Consider the following 23,881-nt stretch of genomic DNA (forward strand, 5'->3'; position numbering starts at 1 on the left):
TATTTGCCTGAAGAAAAATAAACTAAGGGCTACCAGCAGGCCTCCTGGGTAAGGACTTTCCAGTATTAGGCATTTCCTGTATTCACATGTTCAGGTGTTTAAGACAAACACCTTACTGAGCTTCCACTTTAATCTACATCTCTATCTTCGGCATCAAATTATGATATAGGCAATACGGTATTTAAATTCAATTTATTTTTAGTCAGCCTGAAAAACGTGTTAATGTTTGAGTTATCGCTTATCACTCTAATTTTTTCATTCAATTGTTTTTGGTCAACAACAGAGTTCTATGGCACCAACAAATAAGTGAATCCAGCCTGCAGACTGACAACTAATCAAACATGAGAAGAGAAGATTCGATGTTGATTCAAGTATCTGCATGGTGATTGTGAACAAAACAACTATATAAGCCAAACAGGGGTTTCTCTATTTTTGTTAATATTGTGTATTGTAAGGTTGGTTAGATTAAGAAGCGTATGAATAAGTGTACCGATGATGGAATTAATGATGTCTTATGACTTTGATGATTGCCTTTGTAGATTGCCTTTGAACTTTACCTTTTAAGTTTGTTTAACCAGCTGTCTAGGAAACAATGTAGTTTGAAAGTAGTTCAGCTCAGCATTTGGACTGAACAGACGCAGCTATAGGAGCTACAAGCTACAGCTATTAGAGATTTAGGTTCAGCTATGAGAGCTGACAGAAAGAATGGACTACAAGACTGTTTGGAGCCCAACAAGGTAGAAGTGAAAGCTTCAGTGTGTAGCTGTGGAGGCACACGGTTTCTTACTGCATTATCAGCTCAGTGTTCATCATACAACGATCTCTGGAGTGGAAAAAATGTTTGACCACCGGATTCGAGTAAGATTCTCGACTCCATAAGCTTAGTTTTGAAGAGGAATTCAATAGTGATCACCAGGGCTGGTTCGAGCCAAGGGCAACTTCATTCAGAACATTTTGTGATGATGTTTTTGGATTAAAGACGTACATCAGCGCATTAAGGAAGCAAATAAAGCCAATGACAATGTAACTCCTGAAGACAGTGTACTGTCTGTGGTGTCCTCCTCAAAAAGCTGCAGGAAATCCAAAACAAGTTCTGTCCTCTGTCCGCTCTGTAGCATCTTCAGCCTTATGGTTGAACTAGAAAGGGTGGATTTATTAACTAAGGCTGAAGCATTAAGGCAGAAATGGAGGTTCAAGACGCTAAGCTTGAAGCAGAAAAGGAAAAATTAGAGCAAAGAAAGAAATGGAAATGAGTGCTGCTCTTGCTGCTCAACTTCAGATCTTGAGGAAATATGAGGGCTCTGCGGGGTCAGTTGGCTCAAACATTAGCCATGACAACTTCAAACTCAATCAGATACTGATAACAAATGCAAAAGTTATGTACCTGTTGCTGCTGTTGTCAATGCAGCTGAAGAGAGTGAAAAAGCAAGAGATAAACCTAGTATAGGGTGTTTTGGTGCTGGAGGCAGTGGGAATGCAAAGGCGGAGACATGCAACTGTGATTTCCAAGCAAGTGCTGTCAGCCAGCTTTCAGGGTCAAAGGGTCAATATGCTTTGTTTTAGGCATAATCAGTGTCAGAACGATACTACTGAGATTCTGGATAAACACTACAGGTTTTTCTAATCTACCTCCTCAAAAAAAAAAAAACTAACTTTAGTGGAGATCGTTTGGACTATAGGCTCTTCATCAGTGCATTTGAACACAGGGTGGAGAGTAAAACTGGCGATGACAGTGATCAGCTTTATTTTTTAAAGCAGTATAGAAGTGAGCAATCTAGATCTGGTGCAAGGTTGTTTTCAATAAGATAAGATAAGACAATAAGATATAAGAAGATGCCTTTAGCCTTTGGAATTTGGATTATATGGAAGAGCTTAATGCTGCATCCAACATGCAAGTGATTGTTTCTAAGCTTTCACTTTTCATTACTTTTTTTGTCCTTTTTTTTGTCCTTTCGGCTTATCACGCGATCAGGGTCGCCATAGCGGATCATTGTCCGCATGTTGATTTTTGTTTTTACGCTGGATGACTGCCTTGCTACAGCCGTCCCACTGTTTCTAAAGCTTCGATATGAGTTGAAAAATAAGTGGAGGAATGTAATTTTTGGCATTTATGAGAAAATCGAGCTTAAGGCTACATTTAAAGTTCTGGTAGAGTTTAGAGTCTGGTATCAACAATGCGCCTTATGCAGGATAATTTTTAAATAGGGTGTAACAATCTGCTGGAATGGTAAACGGACACCACTGCAGAAATCTTCCATTAAAGAAGATGGAGATTAAAATGCCCAACAATTATGCCTTGGCAGTAAGAGCGGACGGAAAGCTAAAGAAGGACTTGGACTATTGGAGGACTCCCTATATTAGACTGATAGTACAGCAGCGCTAAAGTATATTACCAATGAGACATCATGGTTTCAGACTTTTGTAGCTAATAGTGTGCGAGCGATTCAGCAGACCTCAACAGTCTCGTAAATTCTCAGGCTAATACTGCTGACTGTGCATCAATTGGTCAGAACGTGAACTAAACGAAATAAACTGTGGCTATTTGGACCTGACTTTCTTACGCAGTCAGTCGAGGATTGGCCAAAGGATCCAGAGCCACCTACAAGAGCTTGAAACAGTTGATCCTGAGATGAACAGAAATGTCACAGTAAATGTTCTTTCAGCTGAATAAAGCACAGATAAGACCAAAGAGGAGATTTATGGATGTAGTGAGGGAGGACATGAAGTTAGTTGGTGTGAGTGAAGAGGATGCAGATGACAGAGTTAGATGGAGGCACATGATTCGCTGTGGCGACCCCTGAAAGGGAGCAGCCGAAAGGAAAAGAAGAAGACAATCCATGATGACTACTCCTCTAGTCCAAATGCAATTTCAGCAATGAGAAATATTCTATCTACATGTAGAACCTGTCATAGATTACATGAAGCAACTGGGTGCCAACAAATGGCAGCTCTTAATAGAGTCTTACCTGATGAATCACCATTTAGCAGAAATGCTGTTGATTGCTTTGGTCCTTTTGGTGTTAAGCGAGGAAGAACATTACACGTCTGGCTACCTGAGCTGTCCACATAGAGGTGGCAGCCTCATTGGATACGAACTCGTTTATTAATGCTGCGCGCTTTATAGCAAGAGGTCAGGTTTTGGAAATAAGATAATGGAACAAACTTTGTTGGGGCTGAGCGAGAGCTCAAAAGGACAATACAAGTGTGGAACACTTCTAAAAGAGAAAATACACTTATCCAGCTTGGCATCAAGTGGATGTTGAATCCTCCATCCAATGGATGGGTATGCGAGCGTTTAAGAAAATACTCGGTGCTACATTGAAAGATCAATGTTTGGATGAAGAGGGTCTGCAGACATTACGAAGTGAAGCCCTGTGATTTAGGAAATGACCAGGAGTAATGACTTATAGATGGCTAAGCAAGTCTGAAGTTTAACAAAGCAATACATTTTAAAATTGTTTTTTTATTTTACAAAAGTTCAGTTTTTGAAACAAATCAAAGAGAACATTTAAAAGAAAGATCTAACTGGTTAAGGAACATGTTGCTGAAAACGACAAACATAATGAAAAGAAAAAGGCATGAGGAGAGGGAGAGCAACGCAAAACGAGATCACACAACATCAGAAAAAAAGCACACACGGATTCTCAACGATTAGCAGGTTTCCATTTGTCAATAGCATCTATGGTGAATGACACAAGACAAATTGTCATTTTTTTTAATAAGGTAAACTGCATCATCACTTTAATTACTGGTATAATTTGAATAGTGAATATCAATGCACTGACTCAGTATGAACATAGTGTGTTATAGTAATTAGTAAAAGATTAACAATCGTGGTCAAACTACTTGGTTTTCATCATTTGTCATTAAAATTATGTGTTTTACAAGATCAAATTTTCATTTTTGAAATATTTTCCAAATGTCATTGCAATCCATGACATTCATGTAACTGATACTTGAGATTGAGATACTATAGACGTAGACGTGAAGACAACAGGGCATCACATCTCATCACCAAAAATTTGCCATAATCATATAAAAATATAAGAAACAAATATGCTATTGTGGCACCTTGAAACACACATCGACATTGCATGTGACAAGAGGTACAGACAAATGTGCTGTGTGTCTTAATGGCAGGTCCACTGTTTTACTGGGAGCCAATCCAAAGGTCAAAAGGCCAAAACAGTAAACTACCATACAACACAAAGTGAGGTGTCTTAATACTCTTATGAAACTTTCAATACTTTTGTCTCTACTAAATGAGCCACACTAAATGCAACTTTTAGCATCACAGATACCAAATTTGTCAAATCAGTATACAATTATTGTTAGAATCAAGCTTAATAGTTCTTAAGATAAAAAAATATTTGTGTCCCTTGGAGAGCAAAGACAAATTTAGCAGTTTGAATGTTTAAAACAGAAATAAAAGTAGACAAGAACATGTCTATACCACCATAAATTTTATGTAAAAGTGTGCCTGCTATCCTTGTCACTTCACTTTAATATGCAGTTACTCAATTTATGATTTTCTAAACTACTCAGACATGAACCTGTGAAGAAGGGGTCACAACTAGACACTGCTTCACTAGAAGGCTCACAAGTCAAAAAGGCTTGAAATTCGTGAAGAATTTAGAATTGGTCAGATGATGTAATATTCTAAAGATTATGGAGGCTCAAAGTGTTCAATAAATAAATAAATACTTACTGGTTAATAAATTGTTTCATTTAAATATTATACACCATTGTTTGAAAAATACTTTAGTCAAGTCTTACTAAAACTACTTAAGAAATAATAATTATAACACTATTTTATCATTTTTATTTACATTAAATACTCTTTTTAATTTCATAATGTACTTTTTCAAGACAATGGTAACATCACCATCCTCCCGTGTTTCAGCTGATCAAATGTTTCCAGTCAGGCTCCAGAAATTGTGAGTTAACTATCAGATCCAGAAATAAATAGCTGAGTATGTTTGCACATACAAGGAATTTGACTCTGGTTTCTATGTGATACTGTAACAGACCTCAGACAAAGCAACTATCATCTCTGGAGCTACCAGAGCTAACACAGTTAACACTGACTCCTGTTTTTGATGTAGAGCTGAGCTAGTAAACTGGGTAGGCGGGTAGCACGAGCAGCCTCCTTAAGTTAAGTAACCACATCTTAGTCTGTGGACTTTATTTAAATCAGCAGCAGTAGCTTCTGTTGGCTACTTCAGAATTTAGTTATAGAACTATAGTTCAAAAGAAGCAAGAGAGGGTATAAAATCACTGCCATGAAAATGCTTTTTAAGAAATAGCAGCTGATTTTATTATAGACAGGAAAACTGTTAATAATAACTATACTAATAATAATAACGGTTAACAATTAATAGTAAATAACACAGAGCTGCACTAATGTCCGTAGGTCAGGAGAAAGAGCAAGTTACCCTCTGATCGCAGGCTTGGTGGTCCAATTAACTCTGTTGATCTACTCTACCAGTCCTCGGTCCAGTTACCGAACTCTAAGGTCAGCTGATGGGCAGCGCCACCACAACTGTAACTGTGTTCAAATGCTCTGTGCTAAATTTAATGTGTTACACATAACAGTGGTCAATTGACACACTTGGTCGTTTTAAAGTATTTATTGATTTGATTAGTTGTCTCACAATCTTTTTATTAATGATTAAATATTGAACACTTTGAGGTTCCATAGAGGTTCCAGCTGTGGCAGTCCAGTACTGTTGTGTGACTAAAGCCGTACTCCAAGAAAATGGAAATGCTTTTACGTTGTGATGGCTCTATGTGACTGGTAACGTGTCCAAACCCAAAAGAACAAAATGACAGTCCAGTTGCTGTCATGCAGGCTAGAGCAAAATATTGCTCTGCTCATATATAGAGCTGACGCTGACCATAACTATTATGTATCAAGCATTCAATGTAACCCACACTTGAAGGTACAACACAGTTATAACAATCACTACTACAGTTTCTATTCATACTTTGTCATATGTCAGTTTTAGTTTCTAAAATGCTGCTTTATTCGCTAGTCTAATAGAATTAAGAAACAGAAGTCTATTGGAAGCTCTGAATATTTGGATGTTGCGGTCATATTTGGCCTAAATTGCTCAGATACTGCATATGAGCAACAATTATAATATTTTTAAAGATACATTCCCTAATTGTGTTCTAGTCTCCAATAGCACCCACAAAATCAGGAACTGTTTCTTTAAATCATGAAAAGAAAGAACAAAAGTTCACTTAGCTTATGATATTAGACCCTGAGCTAGTTGTAATCATGGCCATGACTGGGCAGAGGGCAGACTGTACTGTATGCTGGGGGAGAATGTGGCGATAAGGAAAGAAATGATCTCATCTACCTATAATCACTGGGCTCCCCGAGATGTGGAGGTGGGAGGTAGTAGTGCTTGGTGGTGACTTGTGAGAATCAGCTTTTCACTCCCCTGCAGCACATTCAGTTTATACTTAGATGGGTGCTTTTCTTCCTTTGCGGGCACCCTGTCAAATACTGGTGTATGCACAGTGAGAGGTTTTATAGTTTATCTAATGAATACTGCTGATGATGTGATTGTGCAGCAGCTCCTGGTCTTGGTTGTGCAGGGTGCCGTTCAGATCCTCATCCCACAGCCGAGCATTCTTCCTTATTTCCTCCAGGGAGTAGTCCTTCACCAGGCTGCCATTCTCAAAAACGGTCACCAGCAAGTCCTGGAGAGGGCAGAGCAAAAACAGATAACCCAATGACTATAGGAGGAAGACATTTAAAGATACAATTATTAAACATTTCAAACTACGTATAATTATTAGAGCACAGAAGGACAGAGAAAGAAATCTTAACCCCCTTTCACTTATTGCCTGGAATCCTGAAATTCTCCTGCATTTGTCCAGAGGCAGTGTATGCGAGAACACAAATGTCCAAATGAGGTGCTCCAGACGTTATTCGGACTTTATCCTGAGAGCCCCCTGGTACAAAGCATGTATTATGTGTGTTAGCCCGCTTGAATTGTCGGGGGGGATTGAACTGTCCGGAGTTCATATATGAAACAGGCATTCATTTTGAATGTGATTTAAAAAGCAACACATAATTTATATGGTGAAATGTACATTTTAATAGTTTAAGAGGTGAAGGGTTTCATTGCTCAAGTATCCTGGTTTGGAGAGAATTTTTGGAGGATTTTAATGGGCATTCATTACACACTTCTTCTTGGCTGTTCCCTTTCAGGTGTCGCCTGTGCCTCCATCTAACCCTGTCCTCTGCATCCACTTCACTCACACCAACCACCACACTAACTTCATGTCCTCTCTCACTACATCCATAAATCTCCTCTTTGCTCTACCTCTAGACCTCCTGCCTGGCAGCTCCAACCTCAGCATCCTTCTAACAATATATTCACCATCTCTTCTCTGAACATGTCCAAACCACCTCAATCTGTCCTCTCTGACTTTATCTCCAACACATCTAACATGAACTGTCCCTCTGATGTCCTCATTCCTGATCCTGTCCATCCTCGTCCCTCCCAAAGAGAACCTCAACATCTTAAGCTCTGGTACCTCCAGCTCTGCCTCCTGTCTTTTCTTCTGTGCCACTGTCTCTAAGCCGAACAACATCTCTGGTTTCACCACCGTCTTGAACACCTTTCCTTTCATTCTCGCTGATACTCTTTTATCACACAACACACCTGACACTTTTCTTCACGGGTTCAAACCTGCCTGCACTCGCCTCTTCACCTCTTTGCATTCATTACACACGAAAAGTTTAATAAAAGTTGCAATGTATATGTATTATGAAAAATGTAACATCCAACACTAATGGAGCTGGACTTTTAATGTATATGCAATTCTGGGGAGGGGAGCATGGGGTAGCTGCTCTGCAGGTGTGCTGTGCTACACCTGGGTTAAGGGGTGTAGCGTTTATTTCTCGCAACATTAAAACAGAGCATTTGTGAAAATAAAAATATCTATGCAAAAAGAATGAACCACAACCACAAACATTGTATAGGATAAGGCGATTCTGCTTTGTGGTGTCAGTTACTGTCAAGCATCATATTGACCCATATATTAAAATATAGCTAATTACTTGAGTGTCAAATAAGTCATCTTTACCCTAAGACTAAATAAAAAGAACAGTTCCAAATTTAAGATCAGTGACAGTGAAAAATAAAATGCTGTAACTAACTTCCTCAGGTTTGCCTGCTCCTCTCTCTATCGTCTCTAAGTAGCCAGTCGAGTTTCTCCTCAGCGATAATCGGCCCCTCTTAGAACCCTTGGATGGGTCCGTCACCGGCTGCTTGTACACATCCATCTGGAAGGAGACAAAACTAGTTTAAAGTCGCAAACAAGTTGAAAGACAGACTCAGTCTCACTCAGTCAGACAAGGAAGCATATTTGACATTTTCTTTTTTGGGGTATTTTTAACAAAATTTACTGCAGCTTAAACCATTAGGTACTATAATAGTGTCTTTTAGCCCAGTAGATATTTATTACAGAACCATATACAGGCAAGTGTGACCCAAGTATTGTACTCTAGCATTACAGCTACAGTTTGCCACTGATTATTATTATTATTTTTTTAATGCTGGGGTTATAATTTTGCCAGTGTTTATATCAACCATGACAACGTTTGAGACATTTGAGGGGTCATTCATGAAGAGTGCGACTAGACAGATTCCAATACCAAAGCAATGCAAATACTAAACTACTGATTAAAGGACACAAGTACAATTTGGATCATAACTGCTGTGGTCTTTGACTGCAATTTAGAACTGTTTTTGCACCATAACGGTAGGTATGATAAGTAAAGAGGAAGATAAACAGATTTTTAAAAACACTTTTAAATAGAAAAATAAATAGAAAAATATTTTAGGAAAAACTTTTAAAACTTTTTTTTATATTCAAACAAACCATGGGCTAGGTCAGAGGTCGGCAACCCGCGACCTCTTTCATCCCTCTGATGCAGCTTCCTGTGGCTTTTAAAAATAATGAATGAGTATTTTATTAAAATGTATTTCATTTTAGCTCCTTTGTTTTTTAAAATGTAATACTAAATTAGAAGATTATGGTGATTTTGTAACATCTAAATAAAACGTGTTAGAAACTTTTGTCGCTCTTAATGGTGGTGGATGTCAAGAGGGGAGGTGATGGAGTGAAAACTTTCCTGGGCAGCAAAGGGCTCACATTTACTGAGCTGGAACAGCCAGAGTGGCTGAAAAATGTCCACCATCAACACGCTGAACACAGGTCTTCAGGGGAAAGGACGCATACCCATACCAGCCCTGATGTGCAGGGCTCCTGAGCTTCAGGAGCAGAAATCACATTAACCAAGTATGATGCCACCGTCAACCCAACGTCTTTTTTTCAGAGTTCAAAATGTTTTTGTTGGATGCAGAAATGTAATTTTGTTTTCTCTGCAGTCGTTCACTGATTTCATAAATGCAACACATTATAGTTTAGTTTATACATTGCATACAGGCAAAAAAAAGATTATATAACGTCCTCTCTAAAGGGAAAAGAAAGCTTCAGCAGTCAAATGGTTGTCAAACGGGTAAACCAAGATTATAGTCTGGCTTTTAAACAAATTCTCTGTTTATGTCATGGCAGACAGACTGTCTGTACTGGGTTGAAGTGCAGAATCAATAACACAAAAAAGGATAACTTTAGGACATTCTTATACTCTCAGCTAAAACTTTAATTTAAAGTGTATCAGGAAAGGACCTTTGTTTTAAGCTAAATTTAATAAAATAAAATAAAGTATATAAGTCTTTAACTTATTCTGGCTAATGTAGCCAAGTACAGTTTAACACACCATAAGTGTGTCCCAGCTAGATAGCAGCATAACGGTGGCCTAAGAGCTGATTGGCCGGCCCCAGTGCTGCCCCTGGCAGAGGTAGAAGGTGATAGGTACCTGCTGTTGCAACTTTAGAAGGGGAACTAACAACACTTGAGGCTGAAATATACGATAAGTTATCTTCAATTAATATTTATTTAAATTCACCAGAATTTTGTTTTAGTTGCAACCAGGCACACAATACCTGTAAGCGATTGCCAATTGTTTATTAGGCTATTATTAGTTGAATTACTTAGAATACATGAGTTGCATGTTTGGCACTTCTTACACTAAGCAAATACTTAAGTATATATACTTTAGAACAGTATAAACTGTTTATCAATAGGATTTAGGTTACAGCAAGAGCAAATAGTGACAGTCCATTGGATAAAGTGTGTAAACACTATGAGCGATAGTGTGAAACGGTAAATACATTTTACTGATGTCAAGGTTTCTGTATAAATCATGACTCCATCTTATTGGTGAGTTTTCAGCCTATTGACAAACTTGACAAAACTTGATGTTAGCTAGACAACCCACTAATACAGGTACAGGTCACTGGTAATTTCTATTGTAAAGATGCATTAAGCCCTTATACTAAGGTATGAATACTACCAGGACAAGCTCAGCAGCACCATGGATATCAGAGAGCTGATTTTCAAATCACTCATCTACCCACTTCAACCTCTCACTCTGCCGTCAACTTTGCCTGCTTCTTTACTAAGGTGGCAGCCATCAGCTCACAGTTCTCTCCTCCAGATGATGACATCCTGCTAGCTTCTTTCAACACTGCATCACTCTCCTCATTTTCACTTCTGACTGAGGACAACGTATCCACCCTCCTCCTCTCTAACCGTCCAACCACCTGCTCTCTGGATCCAATCCATTCCACTCTTCTTCAAGCAGTTGCACCCACACTAATGCCAGCCATTACACAAATCATCAACACATCTCCCACAACAGGCACGTTTCCGACGTCATTCAAACAGGCACAGATTACCCCACTGGTTATGGAACGGACCACAGGGTCAGTGGTTCGATCCTATGTCCTATGCTATATGTCAAAGTGTCTCTGGGCAAGACACTGAGCCCCTAACAGCCCATTCCCCAGCTCTGCAGTGCTGGTCCAAGCCCGGTAGAAATGGGGGAGGGTTGCGTCAGGAAGGGCATCTAGGAATTCTATCTGCAGCTTTTGTGCAGCTCTGTGAACCATTAGATCCCCTTGTCCAGGCACTCTCTGACTGGGGCATCTCTGGATCAGATCCAGCCTGGCTTCGGTCTTACTTTTTGGGACGAATTTTCAATGAGGTATGTTTACCGGTGTGCCGCAGGGCTCAGTTCTTGATCCTCTTCTTTTTCCATCTATACTACATCCCTGACTTTTCCTATCACTGCTATGCTGACGACACACAGCTTTCTTTGTCCTTTCCACAGGATGACTTCACTTTCTCATTACGAATTTCTTCCTGTCTCTCTGACATCTGCTTGGATGAGAGAAAGATGAGAGAAAGACATCTTCATCTCAACCTCAAGATCAAAGACATCTCCTCAGTCTCTGGGGCATGCAGATTTGCCATCTACATCATCATAAAGATCAGACCCTACGTCACGGAGTGTACAACCCAACTCATTGTGCAGGCTTTGCCATATCTCTTGATTACTGCAATGCCCTGTTAATGGGGTTATGGGTATGTACAATCAAACCCTTGCAGATGATCCAAAATGCGACAGCACGCCTCATTGTTAATCACCCAAAAAGGACTCGTGTCACAGCACTCTTCAGATCTGTACACTGGCTTCCTATAGCTGCCTGCATCAGGTTCAATGCTCTGTCTCTTGCCTACAGGAGCTGTTAATTAACTCAACAGCTCCTGCTTACCTCAACTCCCTCATTCAGGTCGACAATCCCTCCCATCTATTGTGCTCTGCCAACGAACGATGTCTGGTGGTCCCAGCACCGCACTGAACGAACAACGTGATTCTGCACACCCAGCAACCTCACTCCCAATATTCAAAAAACTGCAGTAAACAGAACTCTTCTGCAGCTTCCTATGCACTCAAATCCTTTAAAGAAAAATCCTTTCTGCTCTTTCTTGCACTTGCACCTCATGAAACAGAAACACTTCTTCTGATAGGACTTTGCTTTGATGTTTTCTCCTTGCTTAGATTTTTGCTTACCTCGCTTGTACGTCTCTTTGGATAAAAGTGTCTGCCAAATGACTAAATGTAAATGTTACAAAGATCCTAATGGCATCATCTGATATGCTGGCACTAGCTATAAAAGCAAAATTGAGGGTGCAGCCTTTATTTAGACTACAGGGGTTTTACTGTTATTTGTCCAGACAGATTGTGTTTATTCAAAATAACTGGTTACTAATCATTACAGTAAATTAGATTTTAAACAAGGCAGTGTCACAGAATCTAAATCAAGCCAGAACCTTTCTACTTACCCCCTTGCCATTAGTCTCTACATAGCTGCACTTAAAAGCACAGCTGAGTGTATCTCTGTTGATTTTCTGAAGTAAAGCACTGCCACAGCCGAAGAACACATTCTCAGCACTCCAGCCTTCATCACTCAGTTTGTGAAGAATCTTCAGAAAACAGAAGAACAGAAGAACGATACTTCTCTTTAAACAACAGAATACACTTTCTTTAATCGAACTAACATTAACCTTTTCTTTTGATGCATACGCTTCCTCAATCCCTGCTTTAAAAAAAAAAAGACATATATTTTGCCCATGGACCCCATGTTTGTGTCTCCTACATAAGAATTCTCTTACACATCTGGAGTCACTCACACCAATAACTCTACTGTATTACAGAAACTACTCATACAAATTGCCCATCTTACTCCTAAAAAAGTATGCCATGACTTTACTTTGAATTTAAATTCCTAAACAAACCATGGCATAATTCAACACAGAGCCAACACAGGCCTAATAAAAACAAAACAAATCATTGTTTCACCTACAATGCCACCTAATACAAGATTTGTACGTGTGTGTGTGTGTGTGTGTGTGTGTATGTGTATATATATATATATATATATATATATATATATATATATATATCTAAATACACATCACTGAACAAATTAAACCCCTTACATTTAGTTTATAGATCAAAAGATTTGTATCAATTGAGTGTAATGCTTTTTGAAAAATCAATAATTTAAGCAAAGGTGCCCATTCCATATTTATATGAACTGTGTGTTTTTGATACCGCTGGAACTCACACACTCACATAACAGGACATTTACACTCCCGTTGATGGTGGTCAAAAGAGACAGTGTAATTGATGACATAAAGTTAACAATAACTCAAGTAATGATCAAAACAGGGAAACTGAACTTGCAACAGGAAGAAACACTAAACATACTGAATAAGATGTACAAGTAACAGTGATCATTAAACTAGTATAACAACGAAACCTTTTCTTACCTCGTCCACTGAGTTGAGGTCAATGCCATCTCCTTGAATAATCCGCAGGTAAGATGGCAGCACCTTGTATCCAACAGAGTTCAGAGTACAGCCAAAACACTCCTTCAAAATCCTAATGACCTAGAAGACAAATGTGACATTTAAATAATTGTCATTTTGGAGTTTGATTTATATGTGTAGGTGTTAGCACCAAGTTAACATACATCTATCTTAAAATCTAACATATTTTCTACAGTTGAAATTATTCTCCATCATACCGAGCAAGTTATTTAAATGTTGTGCAAGCTGTACACTAGAAAATGGCTAAAGACATTGCCAAAACCTAATTGGAGTCAGGAGTTAGCCAGTCTGGAGCAAACTGGAAATCTAATCAACAAAAGCATATTTCAGCGGGAGGACGCCTTCAGGTTTCAGAACAGGCCATCAGAACCAGCCCTTCCTCCAAAACCCCCAGAAATGTTGCCCAGCAACACACTACAAATTACATTACAAAAACATTTGGGGCAGTATTCATAAAGGTTCCTAAGTCCATAAAACTGCTCCTAGTGATTGCATTTTAAGAAAATCTGAATTGTCTGTCCAAATCAACAATAGCGCCTGGTAAAGATAAGTTAATCACCAGGCATTTTAGCCCTTAGGAGAGCTCCTAAAAATAGTTCAAGAGTATGGAGGAGGACTTTTAAGAGGCTTAAAAGATTCTTAGGCAGAGGGAGGAATAGCAAAAAGGCAGAAAGGTGGAAGAAATAGTCTCCAAATGCTGAGTGACAATCCTGCAGAGATGATGTTTATGGTCAATCTCTTTAGGGACCTGATGACATTTCCCCCCCAAAGTAGGCCAGAAATTATAGTGATCACAGCATTAAAATGTGTAAACTGGAAAAATGTAGCAGTGATGAATTCAACCCTCTGCATGACGGTCTTACTATGGGGATGACTGCCTTACAAACTAACTGCTGGCCCCTTTCATCAAATCAGAATTAGTTTGTCACCAGGCCCTAGTTTGTTGCCCTCCAAATATAAATAATAATAATAATAATAATTTAAGTCATAGATGGTGTTTCAGATTAATTAGATTCAACTTATGTCAAATCACAGAGGCAGAGGTACACACTTTATTCATAACCATCATAACTGTCACTTCCTCAGTTCAACATCTGCCACCTCCTAACATCCAAATCGGTATGTTGTAGGTGTGAGTGATAAGAGTATGCACACGTTCATGTATAATTTGTTTCTTAACACTGACTGTAAATTGCACACATTAAAAAAACCCTGCATTATGATGAAAAAGTACCTAAAATACTATTTGCTGACCTGTTTTGGACAGTTTCTCTCAGACATTTATTTAATAAAAATAGTAAATGACATGAAAATGAATGAAAATAACAGTTGTGTGATTAGAAACTCAAGGCTGAAATGCCACCATTATTATTATTTTTAAGCTGGTTTAGATATCCATTTTCATTGTCCAACAAAGACAAACCCAGGCCTGTAATTTACCTCAAGTAGTGTCTCAGCAGGATCACCAGAGTCAGGCCTGATCACCAGACAGGAGTCCTGGCTGCGCTCCATGACTCGCTCCTTCAGTTTGTCTCCCCAGATGTGTTTACAGGCATTAAAGATATCGTAGCTGTCACTGACCACTGACACTGGTCCTGTGCTAAACTGGTCCAGGACTCGTTCAAAAGCCTCCTTTTCCCTGCTCCGCCCCCAGGAGATGATGGTACTAGATGACAGAAAGGAAGCAACCAACAGTGTTAAGGTGCTAGAGATCTTATTACAAACCCTGATGGTGTAACAGTTTCCTCACAGTTCACTGACACTTCAACTAGTAGCTAGAAGACAGTGAGCTTAAAGCTAGGTCTATAGATACATGGGTTCTCAAATCTATGAAAGTACTAAATACCTAAATGTTTTAAACACTGGCTTTGTTTACTAATGACATTCACAGTGCATTTTGCTGACCTCCGTGTGTTTAGCTAAAGTCACTCACTGATGTGTCCACATTATTTTTCACATTCACTCTCCCCTGTGTAGCAGAAAATTGCATCAAGATTATTTCATGACATTCACTTTGTTTTATCACACTGTGAGCCTAAAGAAGGAAATTTGCTAGAAGAGGTATTCAAAATTGATTATGACTTTGCCACACACTACATTTATGGATTCAGGTATACAGTATTTGTTTGATGTTGTACCTGTGCTCTGCTGCTGGGATGGAGAACCCAGCCATTGGGCACCCATAATATCGCTGAGCCATCAGCAGACCAGCTACTGTGTCAGTACTGCAGAAATTAACCAGGTGAGCAGCTCCACCTAATGCTGCAGACTGGAGCAAAGGTGGGAATAATCACTTTAAGTTTATAATTAGTCTTTTTACAGTAAGTTAATTTCAAAACCAAGCACATGTAAAAGTTAATACCTCAAACACCACTTGAATTGACCAAAATTATTACATCATTGTTTGTCCTAAAGATTATGTGTTTTTGCCGAGAATGAGAATATGCTAGCTGAACTTAGATGTGATACATGCACTTTGTGCTACAAATCACAGTGATTGAAAAGGGAAAAACAAAGAAATTCTGATGGATGTAAAGTAACAAACACAATTGACTAGGTGATGGAGGATATCTTCCTTGGAAGTCACCCCCACTAGCTTAGAGAAAATTAGCTTTACACCAGCCTGACGTAATTTTCTACATCTCATAGGAGACAAAGAAGTATTGTCAACACGTTTTTTTGACAGGCTCACTGAAATGTCACAATGTCTTTGTTTGAGATGTGCTGAAAAGGGCAAGTTAACACCTGTGAGACCAGCTCCAGAACTGTGGTTCAGTTGCACAAGATACTGATAACTGAATTTACTGTCCAGTGTTGACTATTTTGCATGTCTTCTTTTCACCGAGTTTTCTGTGACTAGAGTTACTAAACAGTAGTACTGTATATCATGCAAGAATTTGATAACAAATAGCCAAATGCACAAAACACAATATCACATAGTTACTGGCTACACAGGCCATGTACATGAAAATTTTGTGTTACAAGTAAAAACCAGGTGAGGTAGAAATGCCTATGTCATCGTGTAAAAATAGCACTTGTTGATACAGTGAAAGATAAATAGCAGCAAAGTGCAATGTTCACAAATAGCAAAATCTTAGCTTTGATTGTAGTATGTTCTTGAACTTCATTACTAGTTTCTACCTAAATAAATATAAGGACAGAAAGTCTTTGCAACCTCCTGTGAGGAGACTCCTCTGTAGCCAAAATCATGCAGTTTCAGGTCCAGGCCTTCCAGGCTCCCAGAGGTGGCCTTGAGGTGCTTGGCCAGGATCTTCTTAAACTCCCTGGATATGGTGGCTACTGTGATTGGATACCACATCTGGACCAGCATTGTCTATATCCAGCAAGATAGTGGGATGGTTAAAATAGGATAGTGGTAGAGAGAAACATCAATCAAATCAACAAACAGAAACAAAACAACATCGGTTGGGAAGAAAAAGAGATCACACAGAAGAGGAGTAAGTGGGAAGTTACTGTTACTTGTAGATGAAAACATCTCTTAACCACATGTCTAAGATTTTGACCCAATTCAATGAATATTATTAGCCTGCCTAAACATTAAATTAGGGGTATGGCAATTTACATTTGATGGCAAATGTAATATTAAAAAATGTAATACCTGTATCATGTTAAAAATGCACTTTAATATCGTAAACTATCAAAAAAGCCCATAACCATCTGGTTCACACTCCAACATATAATGTGGGAGTATTTCACCATAACATGCAGTGCATATGTGGGTTGCTTTTGAATAAATTAATACTAATTCCGGGTCAATTAGATCATCGTTAGAAAGCAGTGTTTTGAAGAGGTGACAGCCCTAATGATGGCTGCTAGTGCCTCCCAAAATCATGTCAGGATAGATGACTGAGACAATCTGCATGTAGGAAAAAAGTGATCTTGTAGCGTGGCATAATTTTTAATTCTTCTTTAGGAGGTGCTGATCAACAGTGCACTGTCTCATTCTTGCTGTAGATTTTAGAATGGTAGAGAGAGTAAGATACAGTTAGCCTGCTAATGTTTCCCCTTAGATCCAAAATGTTACGGTGCACCGCGTGTCTACCTTGACTGGTGCGGATGACGGAAAAGTAGAGAGAAAAAAAGAAGATATGGAGAAGCTCAATTACATGTGAAGAACAGGCAAAGTTAATGAAATGCAATGTTGACATAAATGCTGTGGATGAGGTGAGAAACTAAGGGGAGGGGACGGGAAAAGCTCAGTGCATCAGGAGGCTCCCTCAGCATCTAAGTCTATGAACATAGCTAGGAGCTGGTCAAGAATACCTTGAGACAACTCTCGTTATCAAAAAGAAAAGCCTTATTATTTAAGCCTTATTAAGATGCTATGTCTAAGCATGTGGCATTTAATAGAGCCCAAGGTACTGGGTCTGCATGTGACAACACATCTACACATTTAGATAAATTATCAAGAATAACACAAAAAATTAAATGAAAAACGTTACATACTGCTTTAAAGCTTTAGTTATTATTAAAACAAAATTATAGCGTTAGACTTGACAGTGTCAAACAAGTAACAAAGAAGAAAAAGAAAATCCTTCATAGCAAAGGACATAAAGTTCTTTATAATTACAGTGAGGTCAGGGGAAAGCACTGATGAAAACTGCTCAAGTCAAAGAAAAGTCGAGAAAAAGACCAAAACAAATATTGTCTGTATCTATAATGACAATCTGTTGAGTGTTTTGTTAGTTTAGGTCTGCTTCAGATTGATAGTCTAATGAAGAAACAAGGAAACACTTTTGTTTCATTATTTTGGTAGCTTTCTCTTTCTTTTTCACTCTCTCTCAGGTTAAGAAATGTCTACTGTTGTCAGACGTTTCAGTAGTACAGCTGGTCTGCAGTACAATAACATTTTCTGAATGTTGCTATACTAAATTACAGTGGAGGTGGAGTCTGTGTTTGACCAGTCAGCACTAATTAACTCTGAACTCCTCCCCCATCATGTCGGAATTTGAAAAGCTGCAAAGTACTGATACCATACAGATATTGGTGTTTCTACTAGTTTCTACTTCCTCTGGGCTGAAGATAGGCATGCAACAGCTGACTGGTAAAAAAACAAGCATCTGAATGCTTTAAATGTCCTTTTGCCTTCACTTTATCAGCCAATACACACCAGATGACTTCACTGGAAAGAAACCTTGAGTTCAAATTATGTCATCTCGTTGCTTACACTATGGAATTTGCAATCATGGTCAACCTGCTTTCCAGAGCTTCTCAATTTCATATCATCTAAACTCCTAATGATGAAAAACTCCTCCTGTGATGCCATGTGGAAGAGTTTTTCAGCTAGAAGCAGAGTGATATTTTAATATAGGGAAGCCAGAAGGAAGTTTAAAAGCATTAATATACATTTACACTCTAAACTAAAGCCATTGAAAGTTGAAAATGGGTGAAGTTGCCCTTTAATCAAGTGACTCAATGAATATTGAATATTGATTGATACAACTATGAAAGTTAGAACTAAGATAAAAGTCTAGTCACTAGTCACATGCTCTGTTTTGAAATAACACAAATGCATAATGCCCTCCCTGATGCGACCCTCCCCAATTCCCACTAGGCTCGGGACTGGCACGCAGATGTGTGCAGGCTTGTGCAACCTAGAGTGGAACACTACTGTGGTGGAAACACCCCAAATGTATTTAAATATGTAACTCTATGTATATTAATAACAATTAAAAAAAAATGTATATTTCGAATATATTATAGAGCTATATCCACGATTAAAATGTTTGCTCTGTGAGATGAGCAGAGAATAGCATGTATATATGAAACTGATACACAGAAACCTAAAATAATGGTATCATTTGTGTGAGTATTGAAAGATGTAATTATTCGCACATCATATAGATACAAGGCTTGAAAAAGGCAACTTACTCTTTTCTTATCATTCTCTGAAACAGTTTGAGGACAATCAGTAGCAGATGATGCCACCAATTTAAATGAGCATTAATGAGATGTCAGATCCTGACATTAAAAACGTGCTGTTTTTAGTGGGACTATTCTCATGGCACTTTGGTGTAGCTGCACATGTAGTATGTTTTCTGATCTGGTAATTCAACTTATTTTTTTTTAAACATTATTGAGTTTACCTCAATGTAGTTGGTCAACCAGAAGAAGTTAGGATCTGTGTTTTCTACAGTGAAGAGCACGTTGCCTCTTGGTATTATTCTGCCCTCAGGTACAGCTTTGATCCGGATAGGGAGGCGGCCATCATGTTTCTGACAAAGTAACAAGCACATTTCCTTTGAGTTTTAACATGATGAATGCCTCTTCATCTGTGAATTTGTATACAGACAAACTCTTTCTAGACCTCAAGGACTTTTCTCCAGCCCTCTTCATCAAACACTGCTTGTTTGAAGTGCATCTGGTAGAAGAGCTTGGCTTCCTGTATCTTTTCTTCTGTAATGACTGGACCTGTCAAAGGCAAACCAAGTTACTACATCCTCAGTCACATGCAGAATGTACAATGAGAAAACTAATGGTGATTAATCAGTAGTCATGTTACACAGAAGAAAAATATACAAGATAAGAAGAAGAAGTGTTAGATAATGTAATGTGATAGTGTGGTGATGATGTGAATGTACCTGTGAGGTACTTCTTTAGCAGATACTGCAGTCCAAAAAACACCACTTCGCTAAACTGTGAACCTTTCTTACGTCGACATTCAAAATAGGAGTAGATTTTGCTGACATTGGGAGGATACTGTTTGTAATGGGTGATCTGAAAGAAATACACAGAGGTTAGGCACAATCAGCTACCAGTCAAAATCCCCAAAACAGATTAAGTGAAGTTTCAACATGTTAGATTGTGATTCTAATAAACACCAGCTGTAACACTAGTGTTCATTCATTATTTTCTAAGCTTATCACGTCAAACAGATTTGTATTGTGAAACAACCTGAACTGAAATGCTGGTAAGCATACTAATGGTAAGCTGAACAAAACAATTGTCTGCTCAACATGCTGACTGTTTGTACAGTAAACATGTTTCCTAAAGCCACGTGAGAAAGAATGATGACAACCTAAAACAGAAGTCTCTCTTTGTGCTCCTGCAGCATTAAGTGAATAATCAACAGCAACAACCAGGCACTCACTGGAAGAAATAGCTTCAAGCGGCATTCGTTCTGCATTCTTATGCCTCATTTTGCCTCCCATCACAGTTCTATTCTTTTCCATCTTTAGTAACTTTAGAGGAACAAACCACTATGTACTACACTGTGTGTAGGTGTGTCAGTTAGGTACAACAAGCCTGATGATGTCACATGCAGTGCATACAAATTGAGACTTAACTATACAAACTTTCAAACAATAAAAAAAAAATAAATCTGTAGTTAAATGTGTAGTTATTTAATTAGTGACTTAAAAAATTAATTAACCAACCCAAATATCCCACTGCTTCCTCATCTACAAATTTTCACATAGAATAGTATTTTTTAATCCCTTCCACCTTAACTTAAAAAGGTTAACATTCTTCTGCTCCTGTTATTTATATCTCCATTTTATATCTTATTTATTTTGGGGGCATTGTGGTGGTAGAGGGTAGAGGTATAGTTTTTGAAGCATCCAGGTAGGGATGACAAACCTCTGACTATATACATCACAGAGACAAAATAGTTACAAAGAATAAAGAGTAGCTAGGACCATATAGACACACACACACACACACACACACACACACAAGCATGATTATGGTATTACTATGTTGTTAGGAAACCAAAGCCAGGTTGCAGTACTCCTACAGAACAAGAAAGTGGTCTCAGAGCTGTGCTGTACTGGATAAAGTCTGAGAGTTCAGCAGGAAAGAGAACACACCGCTTAATCACGTGTAGCCTATTCGCCAGTGTTGCTCAAGTGAAAAACAATGTAGTCATGCATCTTCTCCATCTCCCTTTGCTCTCTCGCAGCCGAGTGTAATGTCAATAGCTTTGTAGGTTTTGCAAGCACAAAATGAAAATTTAACCTAAGAGCTACAGGAAAAATCAGGGGAAATGTTGTGTCGAGCCCTTCAGTAGATGATTAGACATGTCACTGGACATGTACGACTTGTGCCCCGCTAGTGGCACTAGTCATCGGATCAGCACAGGGATTAGGATTCATTTTCTGTTAATTATGAAGAATCATAAATACCATAAATATCACAAATAGGAGGCAATTTTGGAATATGTGAAGTTGTACTACTAATAAAATAAAAGTTTTATTTTAAATGTATTCAGTAGTGTTTCACACTAGTATTTTCTTTCATTGATACACTGTAAAGTGGTGTGTTGTAAACCCAATAACCCCAGAGGACTTTCACATGAGCTCATCACAATCAGTTTCTATTATGTGATTGTGATGACAGAGGAATTGGAGGAAACCTATTGGCTGTGCTCCTGCTTTGGACTCGTTTTCAGGGGTCGCTGGAGCTAATAAAAAGGCCAGTTGGTCATCATCCAGACCTTTGCCATTTGGCAGCAAAGCAAACCAGTAAATGACACCTAACAATAACATGTGACATTTATTTCTGAGCTGAGCATGTCCTAGTGTATATACCAGCACAGCCTGCCCAAGCAGTGGACTGACTCAGCTGGATTTAGGTTCCGAATTGACAGAAATGAAACTGAAAGCTAAACAGTGTGTGAAGGGTTTGGCATTGTATGCACGCCAGTGACATGAACCACAATTTATTCATGAAACTGGAGTTATGGGGTTCCTTAGTCTGTAGTGCACAGGGACACCTTTAGTTTAGCACTTTGCAACAAATTAACAGCAACAGTTTCAGTTTTAACCCATTTCTGTTATGTCCAGAGAGATCAGCTCTCATCCTACTAGTAGGATAGATACCAATACAGAGGAACTAAGTAAAAGGTGACTTTATTTGTTTTGTTACTCTTTGTCTCGGACATAAACTGTAATTTTTAAGTTTAACGGTTTTTTAAAAATAATTTTAGCATCTACTGAATAGAGCTGAAGCAAAACCTCCACAGGCCCCTGTGCATTAATTCTGCAGTGTAAATCCTAAATGTAGAGGCTATTCTGAAGTCCAATGCAGACAGAACAATAAGGTGGATACATGCACTGCATCCTCGTTGAACTGGCTTAAATGACAGAACCCAGTTTGCCCCCTGTGATTAAAATCACTTATGTTTGTGTGGGACCTTGCAGTGGTGTTAAAGCCGAAAAGATCATTTTTGCACAACGAAACCATAGGCCATTCCCAATTCATTTTAATACATCTGGCCATAAAACGTGCACTGTTAAAAAAAAAAAGTTGGCACCAAATGCTCGGTCCAATACTTAACCATTACTTTTTTATTTTAACACAAGCTAAGACTAATAACAACAACAACCATTTTATTTATTGTTTAATTTAATGTGAACACACATAGAAAAACGCCAAAGACTGTATTCGGTATAGTAGTAACTCTGTTAGAATTGTCATGTCTTATCTTACGGATCCCAACTGTGTCTACATCGGGACTCTATATGCTATACGCCCGTCGGTCCTTCTCGGTGGCTTACGGATAACAACGGCATTTGTAAAACACTTATTACTGCTGATGCCCTGCTTTCGTTTTCGCCACTCTGACATTTAATGTTACAACATGGTAGCGCAGCCATCACATTCAACTGGCCAGGAATACAACGGCTAGCGTTAACGTTAATTATGCAGCGTGATATTGAGCGCTGCTAGCTAACTACAGCCCCAAATAAACCATCACGTTACTCACATTTAGCGAAACTGAACAAAAAAAAACGGGACAAGAATAAAGAAAAACGTCCACTCACCTTGTAAGAATCTGTAGCTAGCAAGAAATTAAAATCGTGCGATGCCATTGCTGATGGGACGTTGTAGGTGAATGAATTAACGTTAACGTAGCTCAATGTCACTCCAGCCTCTGTCTTTCGCGTTGTTGCCGTTTTAACTTGAGCGGAGTGAGAAGCAGAGTGCGGACTAGCTGATGTTGAACTGGGCTACAGTGCGACCAGCAGACAAAATACGCCTTCAGCGTCGAAGTAATGTGATTTAACTCCTGTTTCTCCTCAGTTGACCTAGTTAGATTCCAACAGTCCTGATGTAAAATAAAAAAAACGAAACCAGTGAGGCTGGTGTGGTTGTAGGTTGGGGGGTTGAAGGGGCGGGTTACACACTACGCATGGCCACGCGCACGTCCTCTCACCTCGTTTCTGACCTGCTTACGCCATGGTGCGTTCAAGTACACTAAGGATGGTTCGAATGATGCCAACTGGTTAGGTTTGTTGAACTTGCTTTAAAAACCTCTGGAAAAAGTCTCCAATTGAATTGAACGCTGGAAATTCCTGAGAAGCAGAAGTATCCAAACTCAACATTCACCTAAAGGTTCTAGAGGAAATCTAAAAAGCTATTCCACCAATTTATAGTCTTTACTAAAGACTACTAAGCGCATGCTCTATAATTTACCTAAGCGCACAAACACCTCAACAAAGGAAACGTATTTTTAAATGCTAATGTTAGTGAATTCCCCCCTAAGTTAAAAGAGGTTATTTTCAAAATCTTAGCTGAGATGTAAAAACAAATT

General features: G+C 38.7%; 1 protein-coding gene across 1 annotated transcript; it reads right to left on the bottom strand.

Annotated features, from left to right (window-relative positions):
- Window positions 1-3,443: 3,443 nt before the first annotated feature.
- Window positions 3,444-23,477, bottom strand: nampt2 (nicotinamide phosphoribosyltransferase 2). Its single transcript, XM_067504877.1, has 11 exons — window positions 23,112-23,477; window positions 19,929-20,064; window positions 19,655-19,758; window positions 19,434-19,562; window positions 16,502-16,660; window positions 15,465-15,595; window positions 14,767-14,992; window positions 13,267-13,386; window positions 12,277-12,417; window positions 8,180-8,305; window positions 3,444-6,711 (listed from the first exon to the last, which is right to left on the bottom strand). The coding sequence occupies exons 1-11, from the start codon at window positions 23,157-23,159 to the stop codon at window positions 6,550-6,552; spliced, it is 1,482 nt and encodes a 493-aa protein (XP_067360978.1). The 5' UTR covers window positions 23,160-23,477; the 3' UTR covers window positions 3,444-6,549.
- Window positions 23,478-23,881: the final 404 nt, after the last annotated feature.

This window comes from Channa argus, chromosome 5 (assembly GCF_033026475.1).
Source record: "Channa argus isolate prfri chromosome 5, Channa argus male v1.0, whole genome shotgun sequence".
Classification (NCBI taxonomy): domain Eukaryota; kingdom Metazoa; phylum Chordata; class Actinopteri; order Anabantiformes; family Channidae; genus Channa; species Channa argus.

Bases quoted from the DNA above. Each gene is read 5' to 3' on its own strand.
- nampt2 (XM_067504877.1), bottom strand. From the start codon at position 23,159: ATGGCATCGCACGATTTTAATTTCTTGCTAGCTACAGATTCTTACAAG. The intron at 19,759-19,928 runs GTACATTCACAT...TGCCTTTGACAG, and splicing joins GCTAAAGAAGTACCTCACAG to GTCCAGTCATTACAGAAGAA. The intron at 15,596-16,501 runs GTTGCAAAGACT...CCTTTGCTCCAG, and splicing joins GAGGAGTCTCCTCACAGGAG to TCTGCAGCATTAGGTGGAGC.